Genomic DNA, 22,733 nt, shown 5'->3' with positions numbered 1-22,733 from the left:
CTGGCTCACAGCGCCTGGGCTTTGTATGAGAACCACGTGGAGGTTTTGGTGGTGAAAGCCACTTGTGGTTGTACCGCAGCGCAAAGAAAGGTGTGAAACTGGGCGAAACCTGTGAGACCGCTGGGAGCGAGCTCTGCACAGCTTCCTCTGAGCCGGCTGCACACAGAACTGCCCAGAATACCTGTGTGCAGAGCCCTGTGTTGAAACGCTGCCTATAATACAACACTTTATTGGCACACGCTCCGCTCACGACGTTCTCCCGAAGCCGGAGGACAGCAGCCCACAGGCAAATCTCCGTGCTCCGTCCCGCAGGCCGCAGCGGATTGACTTGCGGAATCAAACTCTATAATCCAGAGATGGGTTATAAAGCAGGTATGTTTATTCCAGCGTTGCGCAGCACCGGTGCAAGGGGGATAGCTGCTCCAAACTTGCACACCGTTAGGAGAAAGCGTGCAACAGATATAGGCTGAACTAATACATAATCAATAGTTTGCAGGAATTTGGATACATATTCATTACATTCCTGAGACCTCATTAGCATGCAGTCCCTCCCCCCTTGCACATGCGTAGTGAGTTGTGGGGGTGGTCGTTTTTAGGTTGGACGTTAGGGGGAAGTTCTTTACTAAGAGAGTGGTTAGGCCCTGGAACAGGCTGCCCAGGGAGGTTGTGGATGCCCCGTCCTTGGAGGTGTTCAAGACCAGGTTGGACGGGGCTCTGGGCAACCTGATCTAGTAAAGGTGTATGTTTTGGTGGCCCTGCCAGGCAGGGGGGTTGGAACTACATGATCCTCAAGGTCCCTTCCAACCCGGGTCATTCTGTGATTTTGTGATTCTGTGGTGGTCATGGGATGAAGGCTCATCATCTTCCTTGCGAAGGCTCATCATCTTCCTCTCTGTAAACTTTCGACCCTTCAGGAGGGGCACCCCCCAAACTGGTTCCAGCTTGCTCTGTGGACATCTAATCACCACACTGTTCTCGGGCTGTTCCACCCTTATCTACATGGCCTTCATCCCCTTGTTTTCTCAAGCTTAGTGTCTGCAATTCCCCCTCTCTCTGCTCCCCCTTAACATAAACTATCTATCTGTAACTACCCTTTGCCTTAGTGAGGCCCCCTTTCCCTTTCTGTAGCAAAGTGTTCTCTTTCCATCTACGATGGGGTCCTTTTTCACTACTCAGGATTGACCGACGCTGGGCCCGCCCCGCCTTTCCCTGGGCCGCACCCCCAGCGGGCAGCGCAGAGCCCCGGCCTGGCCCAGCGTCCCGCCCCGCCGCGCAGCTCCTCCTCAGGTGCGGGCCGGCCCCGCCCCGCGCTCAGGTCGGAGCCCGGAAGCCCCGCGGTGGTGGCGGCGGCGGGGCTATGGCGGGCGCGGGGCGAGCGGGCTTGTCTTCTCCGCTGCTGTTCCTTCTCGTCCTTCCCGTGCCGCCCGCGGCCGCCGCGCTGCGCTTGCTCATCGGGGCCGCGCCGGCATTCACGTGCTCCCAGCCGGTAAGAGCCGGGGAGGGATCGTGGGGAGCTTCGGGGAACGCGGGGCTGCCGTGGCCCGCCCCGAGAGGCAGAGTGCGACCGCTGCCAGCCCGGGGCCTCTCCTGTGCCGGGCGCTGCGGCCTCCCGCTCCCGGCCTGAGGGGAGGGACGGGGGACGCCGCGTTGGGGAAGCGGCTGCTCGGGTGTAGCTGCGTCCCTTTGCTTCGGGATGGTACGGCTATGAATGGGACTGTAAGCGGTTCGCTTCTTGTAGCGCCGTCCGTCTTCTTGGAAGCACCGTGTTCTCCCAGCTCTCGTGAGAAAGGAATTTCCCTCTGCGTGTGACATCAGGGTGCGTGTGGTCAGTGGCACGGAGGGAATGTCTTGTTTAAGAGACGGGTCCCGTCTGCTCTGTGACACAGCTGCAATCTCCAAGCCTTGTGGGTGAGCCTTCAGCACGTCATGTAGTGTAGAAGTATTCTCCTGTCCCACCCAAGTCAGATCGATGTTGTGCTGAGTGTCAGGCTGACAGACATGTCCTGTACTCCTGGTGCCATCTGCCCAGCCTCACAGGAAGCCAGGGCCCCTCCTGAACTGTGTAACACTACTTCTGTAACCTTTTCCTGTATGCATTGCCTGTCCTTCTACTCTCTGTCCTTTCCTAAAGTTTGGTCACTTGTTTGTTCCTGTTGTTACCTGACCTCTCCTCTGCTGCTGCTTTATGCTCCTATGTAAAAATACCCCCCATTTCCATGGTTTTACTTTGGGCTGGATGTTGTGAAATTTCAAAGTGAAAGCTCTTAGAAAAGGCAAAGAGGACGTTACAAAACTGCATGGGCGTCCCAAACACCATTAGTCACACAGAGCTTGAAAGCAACACAGTGTGGAGTTCCTGCAGTCCTTGATGCTTGTGCTGACCATCTCCCTGGCTCTCAGCTTCTTTTAAAGGGAAGACAGACCGCTAAGCACAGTGAGGGACTCCCCAGCGCAGCTCCAGCTTTCAAAGAGGAGCTGGCTTAAAGACAAACCTGCGAGCAGCCCTGCTGAAGGTAATGGTACACACACATACAGAAGTGCAACTGACTGAGGCTGCGGCGGTTGGTAGCTGTTTCCCTTTTCTGTTAGTTGCACTGCACCCGGGGAGCCGGGAGCCCCTCCCGTGGTGTCATGGTTGGGCTGGGTGCTGAGACCACATCCTCCTGCTCACCCGCTGCTGCCAGGCATTGAGGAAGGGCAGAGTGAGCACCAGCAGGTTTCCAGCCAGGGACAGAGGAGTGAAAGTGTAGCATCAGTATCACAGACACCTCTAATTGTAACAAAAGTAAAACATCAGCTGGAGCCCGGTGTATTAAAGCGTCAACGAGCGCACTTATTCACTTATTGTTCCTTATTCACCTCTGCTCCACATCAAGCCTGTCTGGCCATAGGCTGAGCAGCTGGGCTGCAAACAGCTCCTTCCAGTAACTGCTACTGGAATGTGTCATCTCCAAGGAGGCGGAGCTGGCTTTCGTCCCCAGGCATACACAGATCCCATCTGGCTGTTCTCCCTGTGTGCCCCTCCTAAGGAACCCTACCTGGTGTCAGCAGGATGTGGGGTTTGTGGTAGCCTCGCCGACCCTATAGGCTTAGGTCAGTGTGCCTAGTTGGGTCATGGGAGACACTGTTGTTGGCTCAATGACATTCACTGGGTCTCCAGAGAAGAGTGGATGCGACGTCTTTCACTAAGAGAGTGATGGTGATGCATGTGAGGAAGCCTTTACTTGTGCCTCCTTTACAAGCATGTTCACTTTGTGTTTGCTGTTGAACTTCTCCCATTGCTTTCTGTGAGGGTTTGCTGTGTAGGATGGAAACACTGACCCTGTTCATGCTTAGAGTTTCTAAAATAGAATTTCCTGGCCTAAAAAGGATCAGTGATCAGAGCTACCAAAACATGATAAGAGAATACCCTCAAAGTAATTTTAATGAAGTAACTTCCTCTTCTAAAGTTGGATCTATTTTGCTTAGAATTTGTAGAAGAGAATATTTTCTCTATGGCTTCTAAATTAAAGCACACACAGTTTGTAAAAAATAGTTTTCCACCAGCCTTAAATGAATCGTTTTTCAGTGATTATTGGTTTTATGTGTTCACGTCCAATTGATCTCTGTTTCTTCGAATGGACTAATCAGGAAAGGGGAACTGTAGAAGATTTCATATCAGACAGTCATCAGGTGAGAGGCGGATTTGGGGAGCTGGAGCTCTTCCCACTCAGCAGTTGCTCTTTAAGATAAAACTGGCTGCCTGCCCAGCTTACTTCAGTTTCTTGCTAGTTACCACAGCATCCTGCTGGGAAATCTTGGCCTCCAATTATTTCAATCGAATTCTTATGACGTGCTGCTGTTAATCAGTTTCTCATATGTTTCAGATTCATGTGATTCTCCTTGCCATACGGTCTGTTCTTCTGTGATGTCAAAAGGAAGAAAAAAGGCTTGAAAAAGTAAAAGAAACAGTTGTTTGGCTTTCTGCGAGATATGACAAGTACACAGGAGGAGTTGGCTGTGCCTGTGCTCCTCTGCCAGAGGGTTCCAGGCAGCATGTGTCCCTATAGCTCCATTTCTTCATCTTGAGACACAGTAGGGAGAATGGGAGAACATCTCAGTTAAAGCCTCTTCTGTACCAACACACACTGCACCCTGCCTGGCTGTACGCTTTATCTCCAGCATTTGTACAGAGTTCTGCATTTGTTCTGCCTTCTCCCATTTGCTTGCTTGTCAGTCCTGTGCAGCCTGACATGTCTCAGCTCTGTCAACGCTTCTAATTTTGTGTGGGCGAGCAGAAGCAACCAGCACTGTTATTGTATTTCTGCTGTATGATCTAAACTTGTGTTTGTTCATGGAGGGAAACTAGGTTAATTGTTTCTGCTGACTGCAGCTTTGCTAATGCAGTCTGAATGAACGAGTGCATCAGATAAAGCTGAAAGTCAGTATTCCCCTCCAGTGCTAAGGAAGTAGCTCGTGCAATGCTAGAGGTAATTGACTTGTTTTACTGCAAAACTGACTTATTTTTTGTCTTTAGTTGCCTCCAGGTTTTGAGCTGTCATTCTCTGGAGTTACGTTCTTTTGGTGTAAAGTTGTGTCAGCATTGTGGCTTCATCTCCTGTTGGTTTCCAGTGGCCAACAGTAAGGACATGCTGACTGGATTGATTCTTCTTCTGGGTGTTCGGGGCTGCTGGGTCATCCCTGTGTTGCCTTGGGACTGGGAAGGGAGTGGGCCAGCAGCTGGGCCAGTGCAGGTTGCCCCCTGGACAGAGGGTCCTTCCCTTCTGGTGACAACCTTGTTAAATTCTCAACTACTAACAATATAGTAAACCAACGTGGTTGGTACACGTGGGGTGGGAAAGCACTCAACAGCCTCTTGAATAGGACAAGGGAGAACAGTTTCAAACTACAGCAGGGGAGATTTAGGCTGGATATAAGAAAAGAATTTTTTTATGTTAAGGGTAGTGAGGCTCTGGAATGGTTTGCCCAGAGAGGTGGTGGATGCCCCATCCCTGGAGACACACAAGGTCAGGCTGGACGGGGCTCTGAGCAACCTGATCTACCTGTGGGTGTCCCTGTTCACTGCAGGGGAGTTGGACCAGATGGCCTTTATAGGTCCCTTCCAACTCAGGCAATTCTATGAAAATCATTGGGTGGGTCTCAGGCACAGAGACACCTTGTTGTTTGTCCCGGTAGAAACTCAGTGTTGAAAGTTTAAAGACATCTTAATTGTCAGGTTTCAGTTCTGAATCATCATTAACTGGCTGAGTGTTCCCCGTTCAGCTGTTTCTTTTTCATAGAACACCAGAAAGGGGGTAGTCTCATCTCTGCAAATGCTTCACCCAGGGTGGTGTAACTGGAGGAAGAAAGAGTCCACTAATCTGTTATGCTGGTTCAACGTTCACATTGATAATGAAACAAAACAAATTACAACTGTTGCCTGGTTAATTGTCTTATCTGCTGTTAAACAGAAGCACCAACATGCAGATAAAAGCAGATGGTGCTGCTCTTCAAGCAAATAATGCATTATAATTTATATAAGGACCGTATCATGGGACAGTTTACAATAATTACTGATAACTGAAACAACAGGAGGACAAAATGACTGAATAATAATTGGTAGCCTTTAACAAAAGTCATTAGGTTATGAACCAAACCCACGGCTTGTAGCCCATTACTTTTGTTGCTCTCCTCAGCCTACCCCACTGCTCACTGGCTACTCTCAGTTGGATGGGGAGAGCCAGAGGGTCACAAAAAGGAGACTCATGGGTCAGGCAGGCAGCTGTAAGGAACTGCATGAAGAGGAGCAAGGAGGTACCTCAGTGCTGCGCCAGCACTGCTTGGTAATGGCTGTGAGATTGGCTCTACTGCCATCACGAACTCCAAACACAGCTGCTGTGAGAAGGATTGACTCCATCCTAGCCAAAACCAGTGTACCTGCTTATGCAAGTGGCACTGTCACACTGAAAGAGTTACCTAGTATACATCAGTCTGTGAAGGTAGCATAGATAATATTGTCCTGGTTCATCAGCATTTGCTTGCTTGCACTCAAGGTTGTTTCCATTGCAGATATTACATGAGAGTCTTCCAGTGGTGGAAAAAAGAAACCGTAAACTTTAGCTGATTTGAGAGATACAAAGTTGTGGTAACATTTCTATTAAATAAGTACAAAAGGATATAAGCAGTGGAGGATTTATCTGCAATAGTTAAGTGTGGTGTAATAGTAGGAGTACAGTTCACACTAGGTTGCTATCTGATGTTCAGATTATCAGGGTGTTTCCTCCAGCTGTGACTGTTCTGACCTTTACAGTCAAGCTCCTCCTGGACGTATTACACACTGATGATAAGCATATCCATTTATTTTTGTAGTTACACTACAGCTCTGCTGCCCAAGGCAGGGCACTGCTGTGTGACTCTTGGTGCCACCTGTCCCGAGGCCCCATCCTGCAATGGGAAAAGTCCCAGCCTGTGGCTGGGGTTTCCTCAGTGAGTTCTGAACCACTATTCCAGAGCTGAAACAGGGCAGGTGAAGGCAAGGGTTCTGCCTGCATAGATTTATGTTTAAATACGCAGCGTGGCTGATTAGGCAGATTTCTTCCTTGTGATTGAAATGAAATGATGGTTTTCTAAGCGATAATGAAGTTGATTAGTACTCTGCAACGTAAGTAATGCACTGAATCTTTCTTAGTATATCTGTATTCGTATGTCAAAAAAGCCCTAAAGCACCTGAGACGGGTGTTTTTATACTGCCGCTATTTATTGCAGTGTGGATGCGTTACTTGTGATGGAAGCCTGAAGATTTACAGCTTTCTGTTGTTTCCACTTGGGTAAAAGCCTGGAAGAGATGTTCAGTTTGGTTGGTTGTTGTTGTTTTGGATTTTTTGTTAAGCACAAAGACCTTAATGCCAAATCTGCTTGCTTTTGCTCGAGGTTTGAGAGAGCACAGTTGTGCTTGTTGAAAAATGACTGCTGATGGCATGTGTGCTTTTCCATAGCTAGCAGAGCTGTGTTTCCATTTGAAATGACTAGTTGGTCAGTGTGGCTGATGATGTGATGCCTGGCTGTATCCACAAGCCAAGCACACCTTGTGCTGGCCATTACAAGCTGCACAGAGATCAGAAACACCACTGCCTTGTTTCCTATTGTGACCACAGTGCAATGATGTATTCCCCTTTATATGCTGAGGCACAGGAAGAGAGTGGGAGGAAACCTTGCCTTCATCTTAATCTGCAAAGACAGCAAAAACTTCTCTTATCACTAGGATCACGTTTGCATGTTTTTTTCCTACTGATGGTGTGGTCTCCCAGTATAAACAAAACACATGTGGGGAAAACCAAGCAGAGCCCCCATCATCTCCAGTTGAATGTGCAGGGCATGTGTGTCAGGTCATCGGGCAGTGGCTAAACCCAAACCCAAGCTTTGCTTTTCTGCGGAACAACTTTATGTAGATGTGTGATGGCTGATTCTGGCAGCTCATATGCCTTGCTATTCACTAAATTGCTTTCCTCCCGCTACCAAAGAGAAACAAGCTATTTTCAGTTCAGTTTCTATTTGATGACTAATATTCTTTTTCTTTTTTCTTCCCCCAACAGGATTTAAACTGCCTCGTAGGAAATAGTAAGTCATGTTTTTCTTCATTGCCACGTTCTCATCAGCTCACCCCTTTGTTTTTTTTTAACTGGCTTCATATGGAAAGTCCTTCCTGTTGGAGTCACAGAGATGTCACATCCGAGTGCAGCATTGCTCAGGGAGTCTTCGGTTTGATCCATGATCAGTTCCAGCTAATAGACAAAAGGAAGTTGTCTCTTTCCCAGGGTAGAGTTGGGGTGTGGGAAAAAGCACACAACCCAGCTTGCTTAGTTTATGAGGATCACCTTTCCCATTGGCAGCTAGGCATTACAATACAGCCTGAAAGCACAGCAAAGCCAAACTGCAGCTCCACCATTACGATTCTGCCTTGATTGAATATTTGGTTTAAATTCTGCCTCTTGGTTCTTAGTACATACTAGGGGAAGTCTTGTTAGTGCTTGGCACACTTCTCAATTTCATGTATTCAGTGATCATAAGTATGTCAGTATGGTTCTGCTTTTCCTATACCCCCAAGTCTGATAGTTATCAGATGCTCCATCACTAGATATTTAAAATTTACTCTTGGATTTTTTATCTTTTTTTCTTTAGAAAAATGCATACTGTTGGGTTAATTCTTGCCACTGTCACAGATCTATTTAAAACATTCAGACAGTAACAATTTCCCACTTGCAGCTCCTCCTTGACTTGGCAGACTGGTTCTTCCCGTGTTGGTGCTTCACTCATACTCAGCAAAGCCATTTTTAACGTGTCTGGATGATCCACTTAGACTTCTAGCATTTCGCTTATCGTGTCCATCTAATGCCTGTCATACCTGATATCACTTTCTAATGGGATTACAGGCCCTGTTTCTCATAACACTCCATTGACTGACATAAATTATATTTCTGTCCAGAGGGCTCATTAGTTTCGGAAAGGCAGTGCAAGAGCAGTCAATGGAAGCTGAAGTCAGATGTGTATTCAAATTAGAAATAAGGCAGTTGTTCCAAAAGTTGACTATTGTTTAAAGAACTGCTTGAGTACCTGACATTATCATTGGAAGGCTTGGAATGAGTGCTGGTGTTCTAGCACAGTTCTGTTTCAACAGCAAGATGGGGACTTGCTGCGGGAGGTACTGAGTAAACTGACTTGACCCAGCTAAGTTAACTGTGATCATCTATTAATGGATTTCAAGGAAAAGAGGAAGTGTGAGTTACCAGAATGCCTGAGTTGAGAATATTACGGGCAGTTTATAAATTATTGACATGCTGAAAGCTGCCTTTTTGAACAGTGAAGCAATCTGTCACTCAGATCTGCCCTCTGAGTAACCCTCACGCAGGCAGTAACTGCAGTTAAGCAGACTTTATTCCGTCCTCCTTTGGATAACAGCTTTTATTTGCTGGGCAGGTACCTGCATAGAGAGGAGCTGGCTGCAGAATCAGACGTGGACACCCTCTGCTCCCAGCAGCCTTGATGTCTTCTCTGATGTTTTCCGTCAGACAGATGGAGAACTGCTCCCAGTGCTTCGGATAGAGTGGAAGGTGGCCACTGATGGTAAGCAGAACAGAGGAATGAGGTGTGGTCTAGGAAGGACAGGGAGGAGAATTATGACTTGAAGATGTTTAATGATTGAGCTGTAGAAGGGCAGCTTGAAATCTGGGCTTTTGGCTGCTTTGCTTTCACTTGAAGGGTAGTTTTGTTCTTGAGGAATGAATCAAGATTTGGGGTATGCTGGGGATTGAGAATGCTCCCATTAGCATGGGATAATGGCAGTTAAAATGGGAAAAGCAAATAAAACCTAACCCAAGAGTACCTTTACCACAACAGCAAGGGGGAAAAGGAAGACTCGTGCTTCATGTTTTGCAATAGTAGTGACTGCTGCAGTCTCATGTAGGAGAATTACATCTGCAAACTGAACAAATGAGAGTTAATTTGGGAGCATGCAAATAGTGATACATGTGCAAATGCCTCCTATGTAGGGTAATCTAGCTGTTGTAACTTAAATTTTCTATGTGCAGGTGTGTCTTGGCAGAGAAGTAATTCTCTTTTTAGAGTCTTAACGAGTACCAGTTAGTCAGGTTTTCTTACTGTCCAAATATCTGATGGATTTTTGTTTATATATGATGTTCTGCTTATGTTATCTCATTCATAATTTTACAGTTATTCAAGATAGGAAACAAACATGCTTAATTCTGCTTCTGCGGGATCTATGTCTGAGGGCAGTATAGAGCTGTGACCTCAGCATAGATTAGAAGCAGGTGTGCCTCAGGTAACCCAATCATTTGGTGCAGCCATTGTTATGAACTTGCTCACTGGGATTGCTTATATCAGGTACAACAGTATGTGCTTTGGTGCACAAAGCAGTATTGAAAGGCAGAGCTAAACGCATCACCAAACAACCCAAGAACTTCCAGGGTGCCTAGAGGATGCAATTGCCTGCTGCTCTGCCTTGTCATCAGCATGGATGGAGCTCTTGCTGTGCAGGACAACCTGTAAGCTAGCAGTGATGTTAGTCAACCCTGCACACTTGGTTTTTAATAGCCTGTTATCTATGTGCTAAGATCACCAGCACCTCAAAGGAGTAAGGCTGCAACAAGTCTAGGCACAGTGGTGATCTCTGTGGGGTTGCAGCCTTCACGCATGCAGCTGACAGGAAAGGGAAAACACATCTCTGTCTGTGTGCCTGCAGCTAGCATCCGCTATCTCCGAGGGGCAGAGCTGGCTGTCATGCAAGTGAGCAGCAATCAACAGATCTGCGCCCAGTTTGAATTTCAGAACAACTTGCCTCTTCAGGTCCGTCCAGATGGAGGCCGGGTGAGTGCTAGGAGCCCTGAACTACCATGGGTTTGGTTCTGCTTTTCCTATCTTATAGCAAGGCTACCTTTTATTTTTGTTGGGTTTTTTTTCCCCTCTTTATGTACAGACTGTTTAGTTAGAAGAGTTGGCATAACAATCAAGATATTAGATCTGAGGTCTGGTGTCATACCCATTTTGTTCTGTGCCTGCATGTATCCATCTACGGGCTGCTCTACGTAGTTGGTTTCCCTTTCACTTTTACTGTTCTCTGAGTTTAAGTACCGTCTCTCGCTACCTACCATGTGTTGCTGTCCTGGATAATGCTTAAAGCAAACAGTTGGAGTTTTTGCATTCTGCTTGGCCATTGAGAAACAGCCTCCTTTCTAACTCTGCCTTTCTTTGTAATTCAAGTTCTCTCTTGTATTCTCTGAGAAGTCACGAGACTTTTGTATCAACTCAGAGATTCCCAGTAAATAATTTTTTTTCCTTTAATCCCAAACATAAGAATTTGAAATAGACCAGAGAACTGATATATTTAATGATTTAATGCATATAAGTTGTTTTCTACTGTCAAGCTTTAGAAAAAAGTTCATGTAAGACAACAGAATTGGACAGGACCAGTTAATTTCAGTTTCTTAATAGCACAGCAGTCTCATTTTGACCGTGTTTGGTTTTCAGTGGAATTTCACTTTTAACCGCTTTGAGGTGGAACCTGGCCAGACTTACCAAGTGACTGTCTACCACCTACCCAAACTGAGTGTAAAGGGAGACTACAATTGCAAGTCCAAGTCTCTCACAATGCCTGGTAAGAGATGCTCTATTTTCCTTAGGCTTTGAAGTTAGGACTCTGTTTTCTAGCTAAGGGACCTGTTTTATTGTGTTGTTTTGTTTGGGTTTTTTGATTTTTTTTCCCCAGCTAGGCCCATGAATTGTGAGCAAGTTTGCTAATAAAGTAATAATATTTTTCAGCACCAGTGCAGCTGTGTTATACAGAGAAATGGGGAATCACCATGTGAGACAGTCTACCTGAGGGGAGGAAAATAAAAAAGGAGAAGCCAGAGTGAAGAGGGAGCTGCCCAGAGTCACCTGTCTTCATCAGAGCTGATGATGCAATGGGAGTGGGGCCTGGATCAGCTCAGCAGTGTTACACATACAAAGGCAGCCCCTCGGGGGAGCATGAGTGACCAGGAGTGTGCTGGCTGGATGGGCAAACAGAAAGGGCATGGCACAGCAGTTTGAGGCAGGGTGTGCAGAGAAGGCAGAAGGCAGACTACTTTCTTCTTGTCTGGGAACACGATGGTGCAGCACTCTACTGAAACAAACAAGGTGACCACCTGCCACAACAGTCAGGCTGAGGCAGAAACCCAGACAGAGGGGCCACAACCTTTCTGGGCTGATATGTGCATCCAGATGAAGCACCTGAGAGGAGACGGAGCTGCCTACACCTTCATAGCATTCAAGACTCAAGTTCCTCAAGGGCCTCAGGAAAGAGGAGGGTGTCATGGGTGCAAACCTGCCCAGCTTGGTGAACATTCTGAGCAGGTGGTTGGGCTGTGAGAGGAAATCACTGGGCTGATAAGTATTCAGCAATTAGAGAGAGGTTGATGCTATCATGCAGTGACATGGGCAGACCAGCAGCACTGTCTTAAGTCCCAGCAAGGGGAAAAAGATTAGCAGGCTTCTAACCCCTTGGAGACAGAGGGCAAAAACATGGAGGATGAGGGAGACTGGACCCTTGTTGCTGTTTAGAGCAGGAGGAGGAGCCTTCCCCTGAAATTCCCCTAACTAATAGATAAGCAGATACACAGCTCTTAGAATAGAAGAAGAGGGTGTGGATAGTCAATCCACAGCCTATCAAATTTTAGGCACGTGAACTTTGATTTCAAAGGTACAGTTTGATATGATTTACCAATAAATTTGATAGAACTGAATGCTTGATCCTTTCTTCTGTATAGGAACTTTTTCCTATGACTAAGAACTTGTTTTCCCTGAAGATGGGGAACATCTGCAGCACTCTCTGGTTGCACTACCTACTTTATAAATGCATTCTATACGTTGTTTAAAAACTGGTTGATAAATTTTTCCTCGCATATAGTTGACAATATGACTTTGCAGTTAGAAGATACAATGGATGTGGTGTGTTAATCAGTGTGCGCTGGAAAAGGTGAGGGGGTACTCGGTTTTCAGCCATCCTATCCTTTATTGTATGTGGTCATATTGAGCCTTTCTGGTTTTATCCTCTTCTGTTCCTCAGAAATCTAATGCATTGTGTCAAGGTCAGCAGCTGCAGGGAGCTTTGCTGATTAGAGCATGCCTGTGAATTACAGGGGCCTGAACTTGAAAGTTGGAAACTTAAGAGCTGTAATTTTTTCTTTCAACTGTTTAAGCAAGCAGTTGTAGGGAGTTCTTTTTGTTTGTGTCCAAGCCTTGGAGGAGGGCTATAGTTTAAGCTGAGAACTGTAAATTCCACATTGCTAAATGTTGAATGTGTAACTCTGTATCTGTATTCAAAAAAGGTCCCAAAGAGCAGGGCCAGTCTGCTAAATTAAGCTCACAGAATTATAAACGTGGAAGAGGATTTGGGTTGCAAAGAAGACACCAACCTCCTAATTTTCCTTTGACAGAATTCTTTATAGGGAAGTTATGGCTGTGATACTTCCAGTCCAAGGATCAATATGAAGCTTTAATTCTACTATGACTCCCTCTGTACCAGTCATCTCTAAGTAGGGGCTGTCAAGTAACACTGTCATTATAAATACTATATGTTTTTAGTCTTTTCTTGTTAGCACCTCTATAATGAAAAAAACAGCATCAGAGGAATCACTCATTTATACACTGCAAACTGATGTTTCTCCTGTTGAAATTTGCTGCTGCTTTGGAGCACAGATCTTCTTATCAAGTTACGTCTCTGGCTTCTGCTAAGAAAATGGGTATTTCGTCTAAACCGCAGCATGGTGTTTCTGACTGGTCACTGATGGTCTGTCTGTCTTGCAGACTGCAAGGACCCTCTGATGAAAAGAACCACCCCATGTATAAAGACAGGTAGGAATATGTCAGAGGCATGGATGTCCTGTTGAAATGCTTTTGATGTTTGAGAAATTTAAGAATATCTGCACTACTTCCAGGCAGCCTGTGGGAGCCCAGGATCCAAGCTAAAAGTCTAGATGATATAACTCTGCTGGTGAGCTTTAACCCATGGAAGGAACCAACCCGATACCAAATTCATGTGACCAGCTTCCTGAATGAGAGGAAATGTAAAATGATCACACATGACGTCACAGAGGTAATTACCTTCCTAAATGATATCAATTATATCTTCTGTGGTAGTTTAGACAAATGTTTCTTTAACAGTTGTTAAAGGAGTTGGAGCCAAGATGCAGGAGATGTAACGAATGCACTTGCACAACAATTTCGAAGTTCTTTTCAGTTTATTATCTTGCCTTTGGAAAAGAGAAATTTCTGTCAGGAATCTGGTGGATAAAAGACCAAAAAGAGGTTCTCAAAGATTTGTTTTTTAATGCATGAGGTGTGTAAGCACCTGCAGTGGAAATGGAATTTTGACCTGTGACTCTTCAGCCCTTTTTCCCTTTGTCAAGCTAGCACCTGGGAGTTAAGACTAAATACATTAACCAAAACCAAGGTACAGAGCTTTGATAAATGACTGAAATAGTTCATTAAAAGTGATGTATGGGGAGAGCTGGTGGTTTGATCAGTTGTTTTTTGTTTCGCTGGGTTTTTTTGTGGTGTGTTTTGTTGGTTTTTTTTTTTAAGAACAAGACGCTTGTATGTAACAGGTGTTTCAATTAAGCTGTCAATCAGTTCCTCAGGGTCTTGTGACCTATGTGCTTGAGAAGCACAAAGCCGATGCAGAATGCCTTTTGACATAAGAAACCTCCCGTTTCAGGCATCTGAGGGAAGAGAGGTACTGAATATTTGTTACCAGTCCCCACCCTTCCTGGGGGGAGGGCAGGTTGCTTAATTGTTTCATTTCTTCCATACTTGAAGTTTTCATATTCCATGTACCGATGCGTGCCATGTTATTACAGCAGGTACAGCTGTGTGCACACCTTCCTGACAGAGATTAATAAACCTCACTTGGGAGTTTATCTTTGCTGAGTACTGTAAAGAACATATTTACATTATTATTAAATCAATGAATTCTTGACAAAGGACAAACTTGTCTGCTGTAGTGTCAGGGGTGGCAGTGTTGACAGCTTTTTTTAATTAAACACAAGGAACCGTGTTAATTAAACATTTACACATTAAATAACTTAAGCTTAAGTTAACAATGTTAATATCTTACCGTTTCTTAACATATTTGAAGTTATGCAACGTACAGATTTGTTTCCTGTGACTTGTGCAACCTTAGTGTGCTGTCTTAATAGCGTTACTATGTCAGTCACATATGATGGTGGCCAGACCTCTTATAACAGTAATTAGGAATCTCTGTGTCTTTGTAATGCTCTGTATTCTCTGCTCAGATTCTTTTCTTTTTTTTCCTTCTTTCATTTTCAGTTTTATTCTTCTGTCCATTAACTCATATCTGACTTTTTGCAGGGTGAACTGCAACCACAAGCAAATGTCACAATCAAAATGGAGAAGAACTTGAGAGCTTGCTGCAACTACAAAGTACAGGTATGATCTCACTGCTGTCTCTGTGTCATTCCTTCCTCAATAAGGCAATGTGCAACTTAAGAACGCTGTATTTTTTGCATTGTGTTTTGTTCTGAGCTATTACCTACATCAGGGAAATGACTGTGGCAGAAAGAATATTTTATAAAGGTCTTCTTTGGAGACAGTGGCTTTTCCTTAGTGTAGAGTTGCCAAGTCAGAGTCTGAAATGGGAATGACAGGTGCACAACCGCAGAAGCTCCCTGCCTTGTTAATTCATAGTGAACAATGTAAGAATTCTTGGTTAATCTTTTTCAGAAGGGAAGTGGGAATTCTGTCTCTCTGTGGTAAAGAAGAAGGAGTGTAAGGGCAGATGGGAAAGTCAAGCTGGAACAGAACTGCTTTTAAGAATAGCTTTTTGTTTTCTGAATTTATTTTGCCTGCAGATTCAGCCGTTCTTTGCTATCTGTGGTACAGACTGTCTGAGGCACTCTACTTTCATCCCATGTTCACCAGCTCCAAGTGAGATTTCCATTTCTCTAAATTAGTTTCTCAATACTTTGTATGGATGAGAGCTAAATTTTAACGTAACTCTTGTCTTTTGCAGGTGTGGGCCCATCAGGTAAGGCCTCCTAATACCCTGAATCATCTCTTACTTCTTTCACTGTCATATCGAATAACAAATGATCCTCCCTGACCTAATGGCTGGGAGTGTCTCATTGTACCACTTGGTTCAGAATGAATTGCATTGCAGTTACTTCAGAGCTTTAAGAAAGCCAAGTATTTGTATGCAGCATAAACCTTAGAGAGTGCTTTTTTTTTGAGATGCTCGCCTAAAATTCCTTGAGAAACACTTTTGACAAGAAGAGTCTTAATATAAAATGCTTTCTGTCACTTTGTCTAAAGGTTGTTTTTTTAATTGCATAATATTAAGCAGCTTTTAGAGAGAATAGCTTGCATATGTTCATTTCTGCGGATGTCAAGAAAAATCATGTGCATAATGATGTGACATCCTTTTTTGGCTCCAGTGACATCTGATTTAATAAAAAAAAAACACCTGTAGTTTGAAAAAAGCTCCTCACCCAAATTAGGATAAAAAAAGACACTTTTTTTTAAGATGTATTGCTGCAAAACAGGCAGGACGTGGGCTGTGTACCTGTCAAAGCTGGGTAAACATTTCTGTGTCAAGAGAAGGATTATTGGTCTGTGTTTTCGATGTGTTGCACATACAGTTCTTTGTGGAACACGTTTGGTGCAAAACAGCATTGTGAAAGCAGGATGTCATTGTGATGAATGACTGTGGTGTGGCCTGTTGTAGGAGGGAAGTACTGGATTACCTGTAGTTTTGGGTAAAACTCTCCCTTGGTCACTGCTGCTCAGCAAACTTCTGTTCCCAAGTGAAGCTCCACATCTGTGTAAATAATGTCTGCGTGCTTTTCTTGTACCACAGATGATATGATGATATGGGTGTACTGGTGTATCACTGGGATCTGTGTGTTACTGGTGGGATCAGTCATAGCAGGTGTCATTTGTATGACCAAAAAACGAGCAGGTAAGACTCATAGTAGAAACAACTCAACTAGAAACAAAAGACTTGATGCTAAAACTACTTTTCCTACTTCTGTAATTATTTCTGTTTCCTTTCTTCCCATTCTGATGTACTGCCTCTAAAATCATGTGTATGTAAATACTTTCTTCTGATCTACATCATGGGATTTGTGTGATCTTATACTATCCACCTGCTTAAATAAAGTGTTCAATGGATTATGTTGTCTGGTACTCCATTTTCATATAGATCTTCAGAGCTCTTGAAGGGAAGAAGAAACTCCATACTTCATCCCTTTGATTCCTGCAGATTGATACAGATACCCTTTCCATTTTTTTCTCCTCCTATTTAGGCAAGAGTTTTACAAGGGCAGAAGCTTCCCATTTGTCCAGACCATAGTCTTCTGTTCCCCTCAGAGTCTCTGCAAAATTAATTTTCATACTTTTTTGAGTTCTGTACCCCTCAAATCAGAGTAAGATGGAGAAAATTGGTTTTGTGTGCGTCTCTTCTCCTCTCCAATGAGAAATGTAGTGAAGTAGCAAAATTGGCTGCTGCAAGTCTTCGTTCATTTAGTATATTTCATATTAGACTTCTTCCTTGTGCCATCTTTATATCCCACCCCTTGCAGTTAAAGATATTTGAATGTGGCCTTTGGAAGGGGTTGTCATTTTAAGGGGTTAATTTTATTTCTTACTTTCAAGCCTTACAGTGACTTTCTCTTTCTTCCAGGACACCAGCGAGGAAAGTGCAGTCACTCTGATTTGCAAACTGGTAAGCTGTGCTGCCAAATACCTGTTAATGTATTCTGGAAGTCTCACATAACTGTTCAGAAAGGGGCTCTCCTGTGCTCTGCTCCTCTGTAGGTGCTTCTCAAAACCAAAACAGGGCCTTGGGATCTTCCTTTGTAGTCAAAAGACACTTTGTAATAACAAGTAGCATCAGACAGAATACACAAGTTGGAGTGCCATCTCTGGTAGATGGGAGATAATTGTTTTGTCAAGTGAGTGACCCAGCTGAGGCTGTACTGGCAAAAGAATCTTTGATCATCTAAGCAGTAGCAGCAGGAGTTTGTTCTGAGGTGCACTGAGCTCTCCTGCAAGGAATGTAGCTACATTTGCAAACCTCTTGAAGCCCATGTGTTTTACTCTTGTGTGATGAAATTCCATGAACTACCCAAGCAACAGTACAAGTCACAGCTCCACTGTCAGGACTTTAACATTGTTGCAGTAGTAAATGTTGTCTCTGTACATTGCCAAAAATAGCTTCAGAACTGGTAATTAGTATAACCTTTTGTTAATGTTCTCCTATGTTGATTGCTTCTGGTTTGCATCATTATGATTTCAGGAATGTGGTTGAGATTAATATTTCTGTCTTTCAGCAGTACCACCTACCGACCTTCCTCTACCACCCTTAAAGCCCCGGAAGGTTTGGATTGTATACTCTGCCGACCACCTGCTCTACGTGGATGTGGTGCTGAAGTTTGCTGAGTTTCTGATGACTGTCTGTGGCACTGCTGTAGCCTTAGATCTGCTAGAAGATCATCAGATCTCGGAGTTAGGGCCGTTACCCTGGCTCACTCGACAGAAGAAGGAAATGGAAGAACTATCTTCAAAGATCATAATCTTATGCTCACGAGGCACCCAGGCCAAGTGGCAAGCCATGCTTGGGAGTGCACCTGTTTGTCTCAAGCAAGATCAGCAAAAGCCAACTGGAGACCTGTTCACCCCAGCCCTGAATTTGATCCTGCCGGATTTCAAGAAGCCAGCCTGTTTTGGAATGTATATAGTCTGCTATTTCAATGGGATAAGTAGTGAGAAAGATATTCCTGATCTGTTCAATGTCACATCCAGGTATCAACTGATGGACAAGTTTGAGGATATTTATTTTCGGATTCAGGACTTGGAGAAGTTTGAGCCTGGGCGCATCCATCGAATCCAGGAAATCACAGCTGAAAACTACATTGATACCCCTAGTGGGAGGAAGTTGAAAGAGGCAATTCAGAAGTTCAGAAGCTGGCAGACAGAGCACCCAAACTGGTTTGAGGCTGAAAGCATCGGCCTGGATAATGTTGAAGAGTTGCAGTCCCTAAATGTAGAGAGCCAGGTGGATTCGTTGCTAAGTGAACCAGGTGGAATTGTGAAACACCAGCTGCACCTACGAGAACCTGACCCTAACTGCTGTTATGTTGTCAATCTCCACATTTGTGAAGGTGAGAATAGAGGGTGTAAACTACAGCCTCAGCTTAATCTCTGTGGAGATCCAGCTTCTCAGACTCTGATCGATCCTATGGATGAGGCTGCTCCAGTTCAGATAGTAGAGCCAGTCTCTCCCATGGAAGACAAAAATATATTTGGCCATCATGTGCTGAGTAATGAGGACTGCATGGAAGGAGTTCCTCTTCTGGAGACAAGTTTTCCAATGAGGAATAACGTCATCCTCCATGATGACTATGATGTTTCAGCAATAGATGACCAAAGTCCTGCAAACCTCTCAGGGGAACTTAGGCACAATCTGAATGGATTTATGTACTCTCTTTATCAGCAGAGTGTCATTCCTTCAGATCCATGTTTCTGCCAAGAGGAGGCTGACAGGCAGCACCAGTTGATCTTTGAAGACCAGTGCAAAGACCAAAGACAGTCAGTACAGTCAGACCAGGGTTACATCTCTAGATGTTCTCCTTTGCCTCCTGATGACCCTGTGGAAGAGGAGGAAGAGGATCAGGAGAATCAGGTGGTTTGTCATGAACTCTCTCCAGAGATCTTGAACAGTCTAAAGAGCCTCCAGCAGCAGCTTTTTTTCCAGGACATTCAACAGAGCTCTGAGTCGGGGTATCCAGCAGAGCTGGTGAACATGAGCCCATCTTCAGAGGACTGTTAGGCTTTATCTGGGACCTGCTCCATCTGAAATACGCAGATGGAAGCTGGCACCACATCCAGCACTGAAACTGTGTTTCCAACACCATCCTTCTCCTTGTATTACATGAGACTAATTGGTGGGATCTTCCTGTCTGCTGCAGGGAGGCGGGATTGCCCAGCAGTTGATTAACATCTCTGCTTCTGATCTCTGTATGGGAGAGAAGCAACAAATACTAGTCATCACTGTGACAGAACAAGCAGTAGTTCTGCTCCCGGGGGACGTGTATTATATTGAGTCCTCACTGCAGAAAAATTACCTTGGTTCACCCACCTGTGCCTTCAAAACTCCCTCCAAATGTAATGGTTTTATTGCACTAGATAGAAAGCAAGATCAAGAATCAGACTGTAGAATTAGATAGCATGACAAACTTTGCATTGCCAGTTTGGGTTTGGTTTTTTTAATATATATATATTTTTAATAATGTGTTAAAGATGTGTGCCTTAAACTTCAGCTAGATTAAGACTGTCTTTACATAATCACATAATAGTTTAGGTTGGGCCAGATAAACTGCAGAGGTCCAACACCTCTGCTCAAGCAAGGCAACCTACAATAGATTGTCCAGGCCCATGTTCATGTCGCTTTTGATTATCTCCAAGCAGAGAGACTGCACAACCTCTCTGGGCAAACCCTGTACATTATCAGCTGCACAGAAAAAAAGCACTTCCTGATGTTCAAAAGGAAACTATTTGTGCCTGTTGCCTCATGACCTGTCACTGGGTACCAGTGAAAGGAGCCTGTCTCTGCCCTCTTTTGTACTCTCCCTTTATGTACATAATACCTACAAGAGGGAATGTCCTCAAGTTGTGCCAGGGGAGGTTCAGATTGGATATTAGGGAAAGTTCTTCTCAGAAAGAGTGGTGAGGGTTTAGAACAGGCTGCCTTGGGAAGTGGTGGGGTCACTATCCCTGGAGGCAGTCAAGAAATGTGTAAATGTGGTACTAAGGAACAGGGTTGGTGGTAGGTGGATGTTTGGACTAGGTGACCTTAGAGGTCTTTTCCAACCTTAACAATTCTATCATTCTACGTAGAAAAGATGGCTCCTGACCTTTCTCTAGGCTCAACAGTGCCAACACTCAGCCTGTCATTGTACGAGAGATGATGTAGTCCCCTAACCATCTTTGTGGCCCTTCATTGGACTCTATCCAGTATGTCCATGTCTCTTGTGTACTGAGGAGCTCAGCAGTGGACATAGTACTCAAGGCATGTCTTCACCAGAGTTGATTAGAGGAAAAGCTTTACCTGCTGGAAGTGCTTTGCCTAATGCAGCCCAGGATACATTCAGTCTAATTTGCAGCAAGAGCGCATTGCTGGCTCATGCTTATCTCAGTGTCCTATAGGATTCCCATGTCCTTTTCCACAAAGGGCACCCAGCCTGTTCTGCTGCTTGGGGTTGTTACTCTCAAGGTGCAGGGATTTGCACTTTGTGTTTAACCATGTGCCTGGGAATGGTTTCAGGATGAACTGTTCCATGAATTCCCAGGGATCAAGGCGAGGCTGACCAGTCTACAGCTGCATGAGTCTTCCTTTTTGTTGTTCTTGCAGATAGGGCATTTGATGTTCTCCTGTCTTTAGGCTCTTCTCCCAGTTGCCATGATCAGTCAAAGATTATCAATTACTTCTTCCAGCTCCCTCAGCATTCCTGGATGGATCCCATCAGAGATGGAATGACCACGTTTATGAATATCCAGTTTGCTGATGTATTCCCTGACTTTATCCTGAGCAAAAATGAGCGTGAGATATTCCTTGTGTGAATACAGACACAAGCAAAGGTTATTTCAGGCTAACCATCGTGAAAACACCCTAATAAGAGGTTATGGGGTTGATCCTTCCATAGCAGTGATGCTGTCAATTTCAAGACTGAGCTGGATGCACTAGGAAGACTTATTCCGTGCCACTGATCCTCTACTGGCCAACGTAGCATTGACTGAGTAGAAAACTAGTTGGAGCTGGTACTTACTGTAGGTATTGTCACAGTTTCTGCAGTCCAACTAGTTGGTTACTGTTCATGAGATACAAGCACCTCCAAGCCTTTCTACTTAATGTTCAGGCAAGCTTGTCATCTTCCTATCCTTTTAAGTTTACTTGTCAAGAAATTTTGAGATCATTTTATTTTGGCTTTTTAAAAGTCTGATATCTCAGAAGATAATCTTCTCTTTTGACTTGCAACCAATGTTTTATTATGTATATTTTATACTTTTGTTTGTGAATTGTTTTGTTGGTTTTTTTTTCCCTTAAATTAAAAAGAGGAACACTTTTGGATATATTTACTTAAATACTTGTATGTCCTCAACTTTTGCCTAACTCATTAGATAAGGATTTCTTCTGGCAAAACAGAGACAGAACCAGATCAGCTGGCAAGCACCAAAACATGCTCTCAAGGCACTGATGGATACATCTGGGGACCTTCATATGTGTGGGAAGAGCATGTACCTTCCAAATGGATGTTACAGAAGTTGAATGCATGTCATTTCTATGTGGGGCCTGGACAGTGAGGCAGAGCTATTAAGAACACTGGCTGTCGCTACAGCAAAATGCTCAGGAACACTGAGCACTGCATGCAACCAAACTCAAGACATTATTGCTCTACAACTCCCTAAAAGGAGGTAGTAGTGGCAAGGTGGGGGTCAGCCTCTTCTCCCAGGTAACAGAGAGAGGTAATGGCCTCAAGTTGTATCAGTGGATGTTCAGGTTGGATATTAGGAAACATTTCTTCTCAGGAGTGGTGAGGCATTGGAAGAGGCTGCCCAGGATGGTGATGTCCCTGGAGGTGGGTCAAGAACCATGTGGATGTGGCACTGAGGGACATGGTATAGTGGAAATGGTGGTGATAGGCTGACGGTTGGGCTGGATGATCTTAGAGGTCTTTTCCAGCCTTTCTTATTCTATGAACATTGGTGCCACCTTCATGTCCTTGTCTGTGCAGGACCTAATCCATTGGGAGCTAAGCAAGCTCTAGCTGTGAGCTCAGAGTTTCTCCAATGGGAACTCGCATCTCAGATTACACGAATAATTGCCGTCTTGCTGATCCCAGCTTTTAAAATTTCTTTTATCTTACAGTAATTAGCATTTAAATGATATGGCTTTTTTTTCCCCTCATGAGCTCTTTTCAAGTGGTATACACTTCTGTGAATCATTTAAGTAGGAAGCTCAGAAGTGTCATCTGGATTTTTTATGTCTTCATTATTCCCTTTTCAAGTAGTCCCCTTGGTGTTGCAGCTTTTAGAATTCACTTTCACTTACAGGAAGTTTGTTTGAGGGGAAAAAATCCAGACGCTATTTTAGCAACCCAATGTGAGGAGAAGCAAGTAACACTAATGCA

At 44.5% G+C, this 22,733-nt stretch overlaps 1 protein-coding gene across 4 annotated transcripts; it reads left to right on the top strand.

Moving 5' to 3' along the window:
- Window positions 1-1,253: 1,253 nt before the first annotated feature.
- On the top strand, window positions 1,254-21,687 carry IL17RA (interleukin 17 receptor A). Of its 4 annotated transcripts, XM_085540071.1 has the most exons (14): window positions 1,350-1,486; window positions 6,745-6,835; window positions 7,572-7,596; window positions 8,953-9,099; window positions 10,235-10,359; window positions 11,020-11,146; window positions 13,336-13,383; window positions 13,467-13,624; window positions 14,899-14,976; window positions 15,399-15,474; window positions 15,560-15,574; window positions 16,403-16,504; window positions 17,228-17,269; window positions 17,877-21,687. In XM_085540071.1, exons 2-14 carry the CDS (start codon window positions 6,824-6,826, stop codon window positions 19,373-19,375), a joined length of 2,454 nt encoding a protein of 817 aa, XP_085396197.1. In that variant the 5' UTR covers window positions 1,350-1,486; window positions 6,745-6,823; the 3' UTR covers window positions 19,376-21,687. The 4 variants fall into 4 exon arrangements, with proteins under 4 accessions (XP_015720743.2, XP_015720734.2, XP_015720752.2 ...); XM_015865257.3 differs by lacking the exon at window positions 6,745-6,835 and having other exon boundaries at window positions 1,254-1,486; window positions 17,880-21,687; XM_015865248.3 differs by lacking the exon at window positions 6,745-6,835 and having other exon boundaries at window positions 1,255-1,486.
- Window positions 21,688-22,733: the final 1,046 nt, after the last annotated feature.

This window comes from Coturnix japonica, chromosome 1 (assembly GCF_054131305.1).
Source record: "Coturnix japonica strain WE chromosome 1, WE-NBRP24, whole genome shotgun sequence".
Classification (NCBI taxonomy): domain Eukaryota; kingdom Metazoa; phylum Chordata; class Aves; order Galliformes; family Phasianidae; genus Coturnix; species Coturnix japonica.
This window is presented reverse-complemented; position numbering and strand designations above follow the sequence as displayed.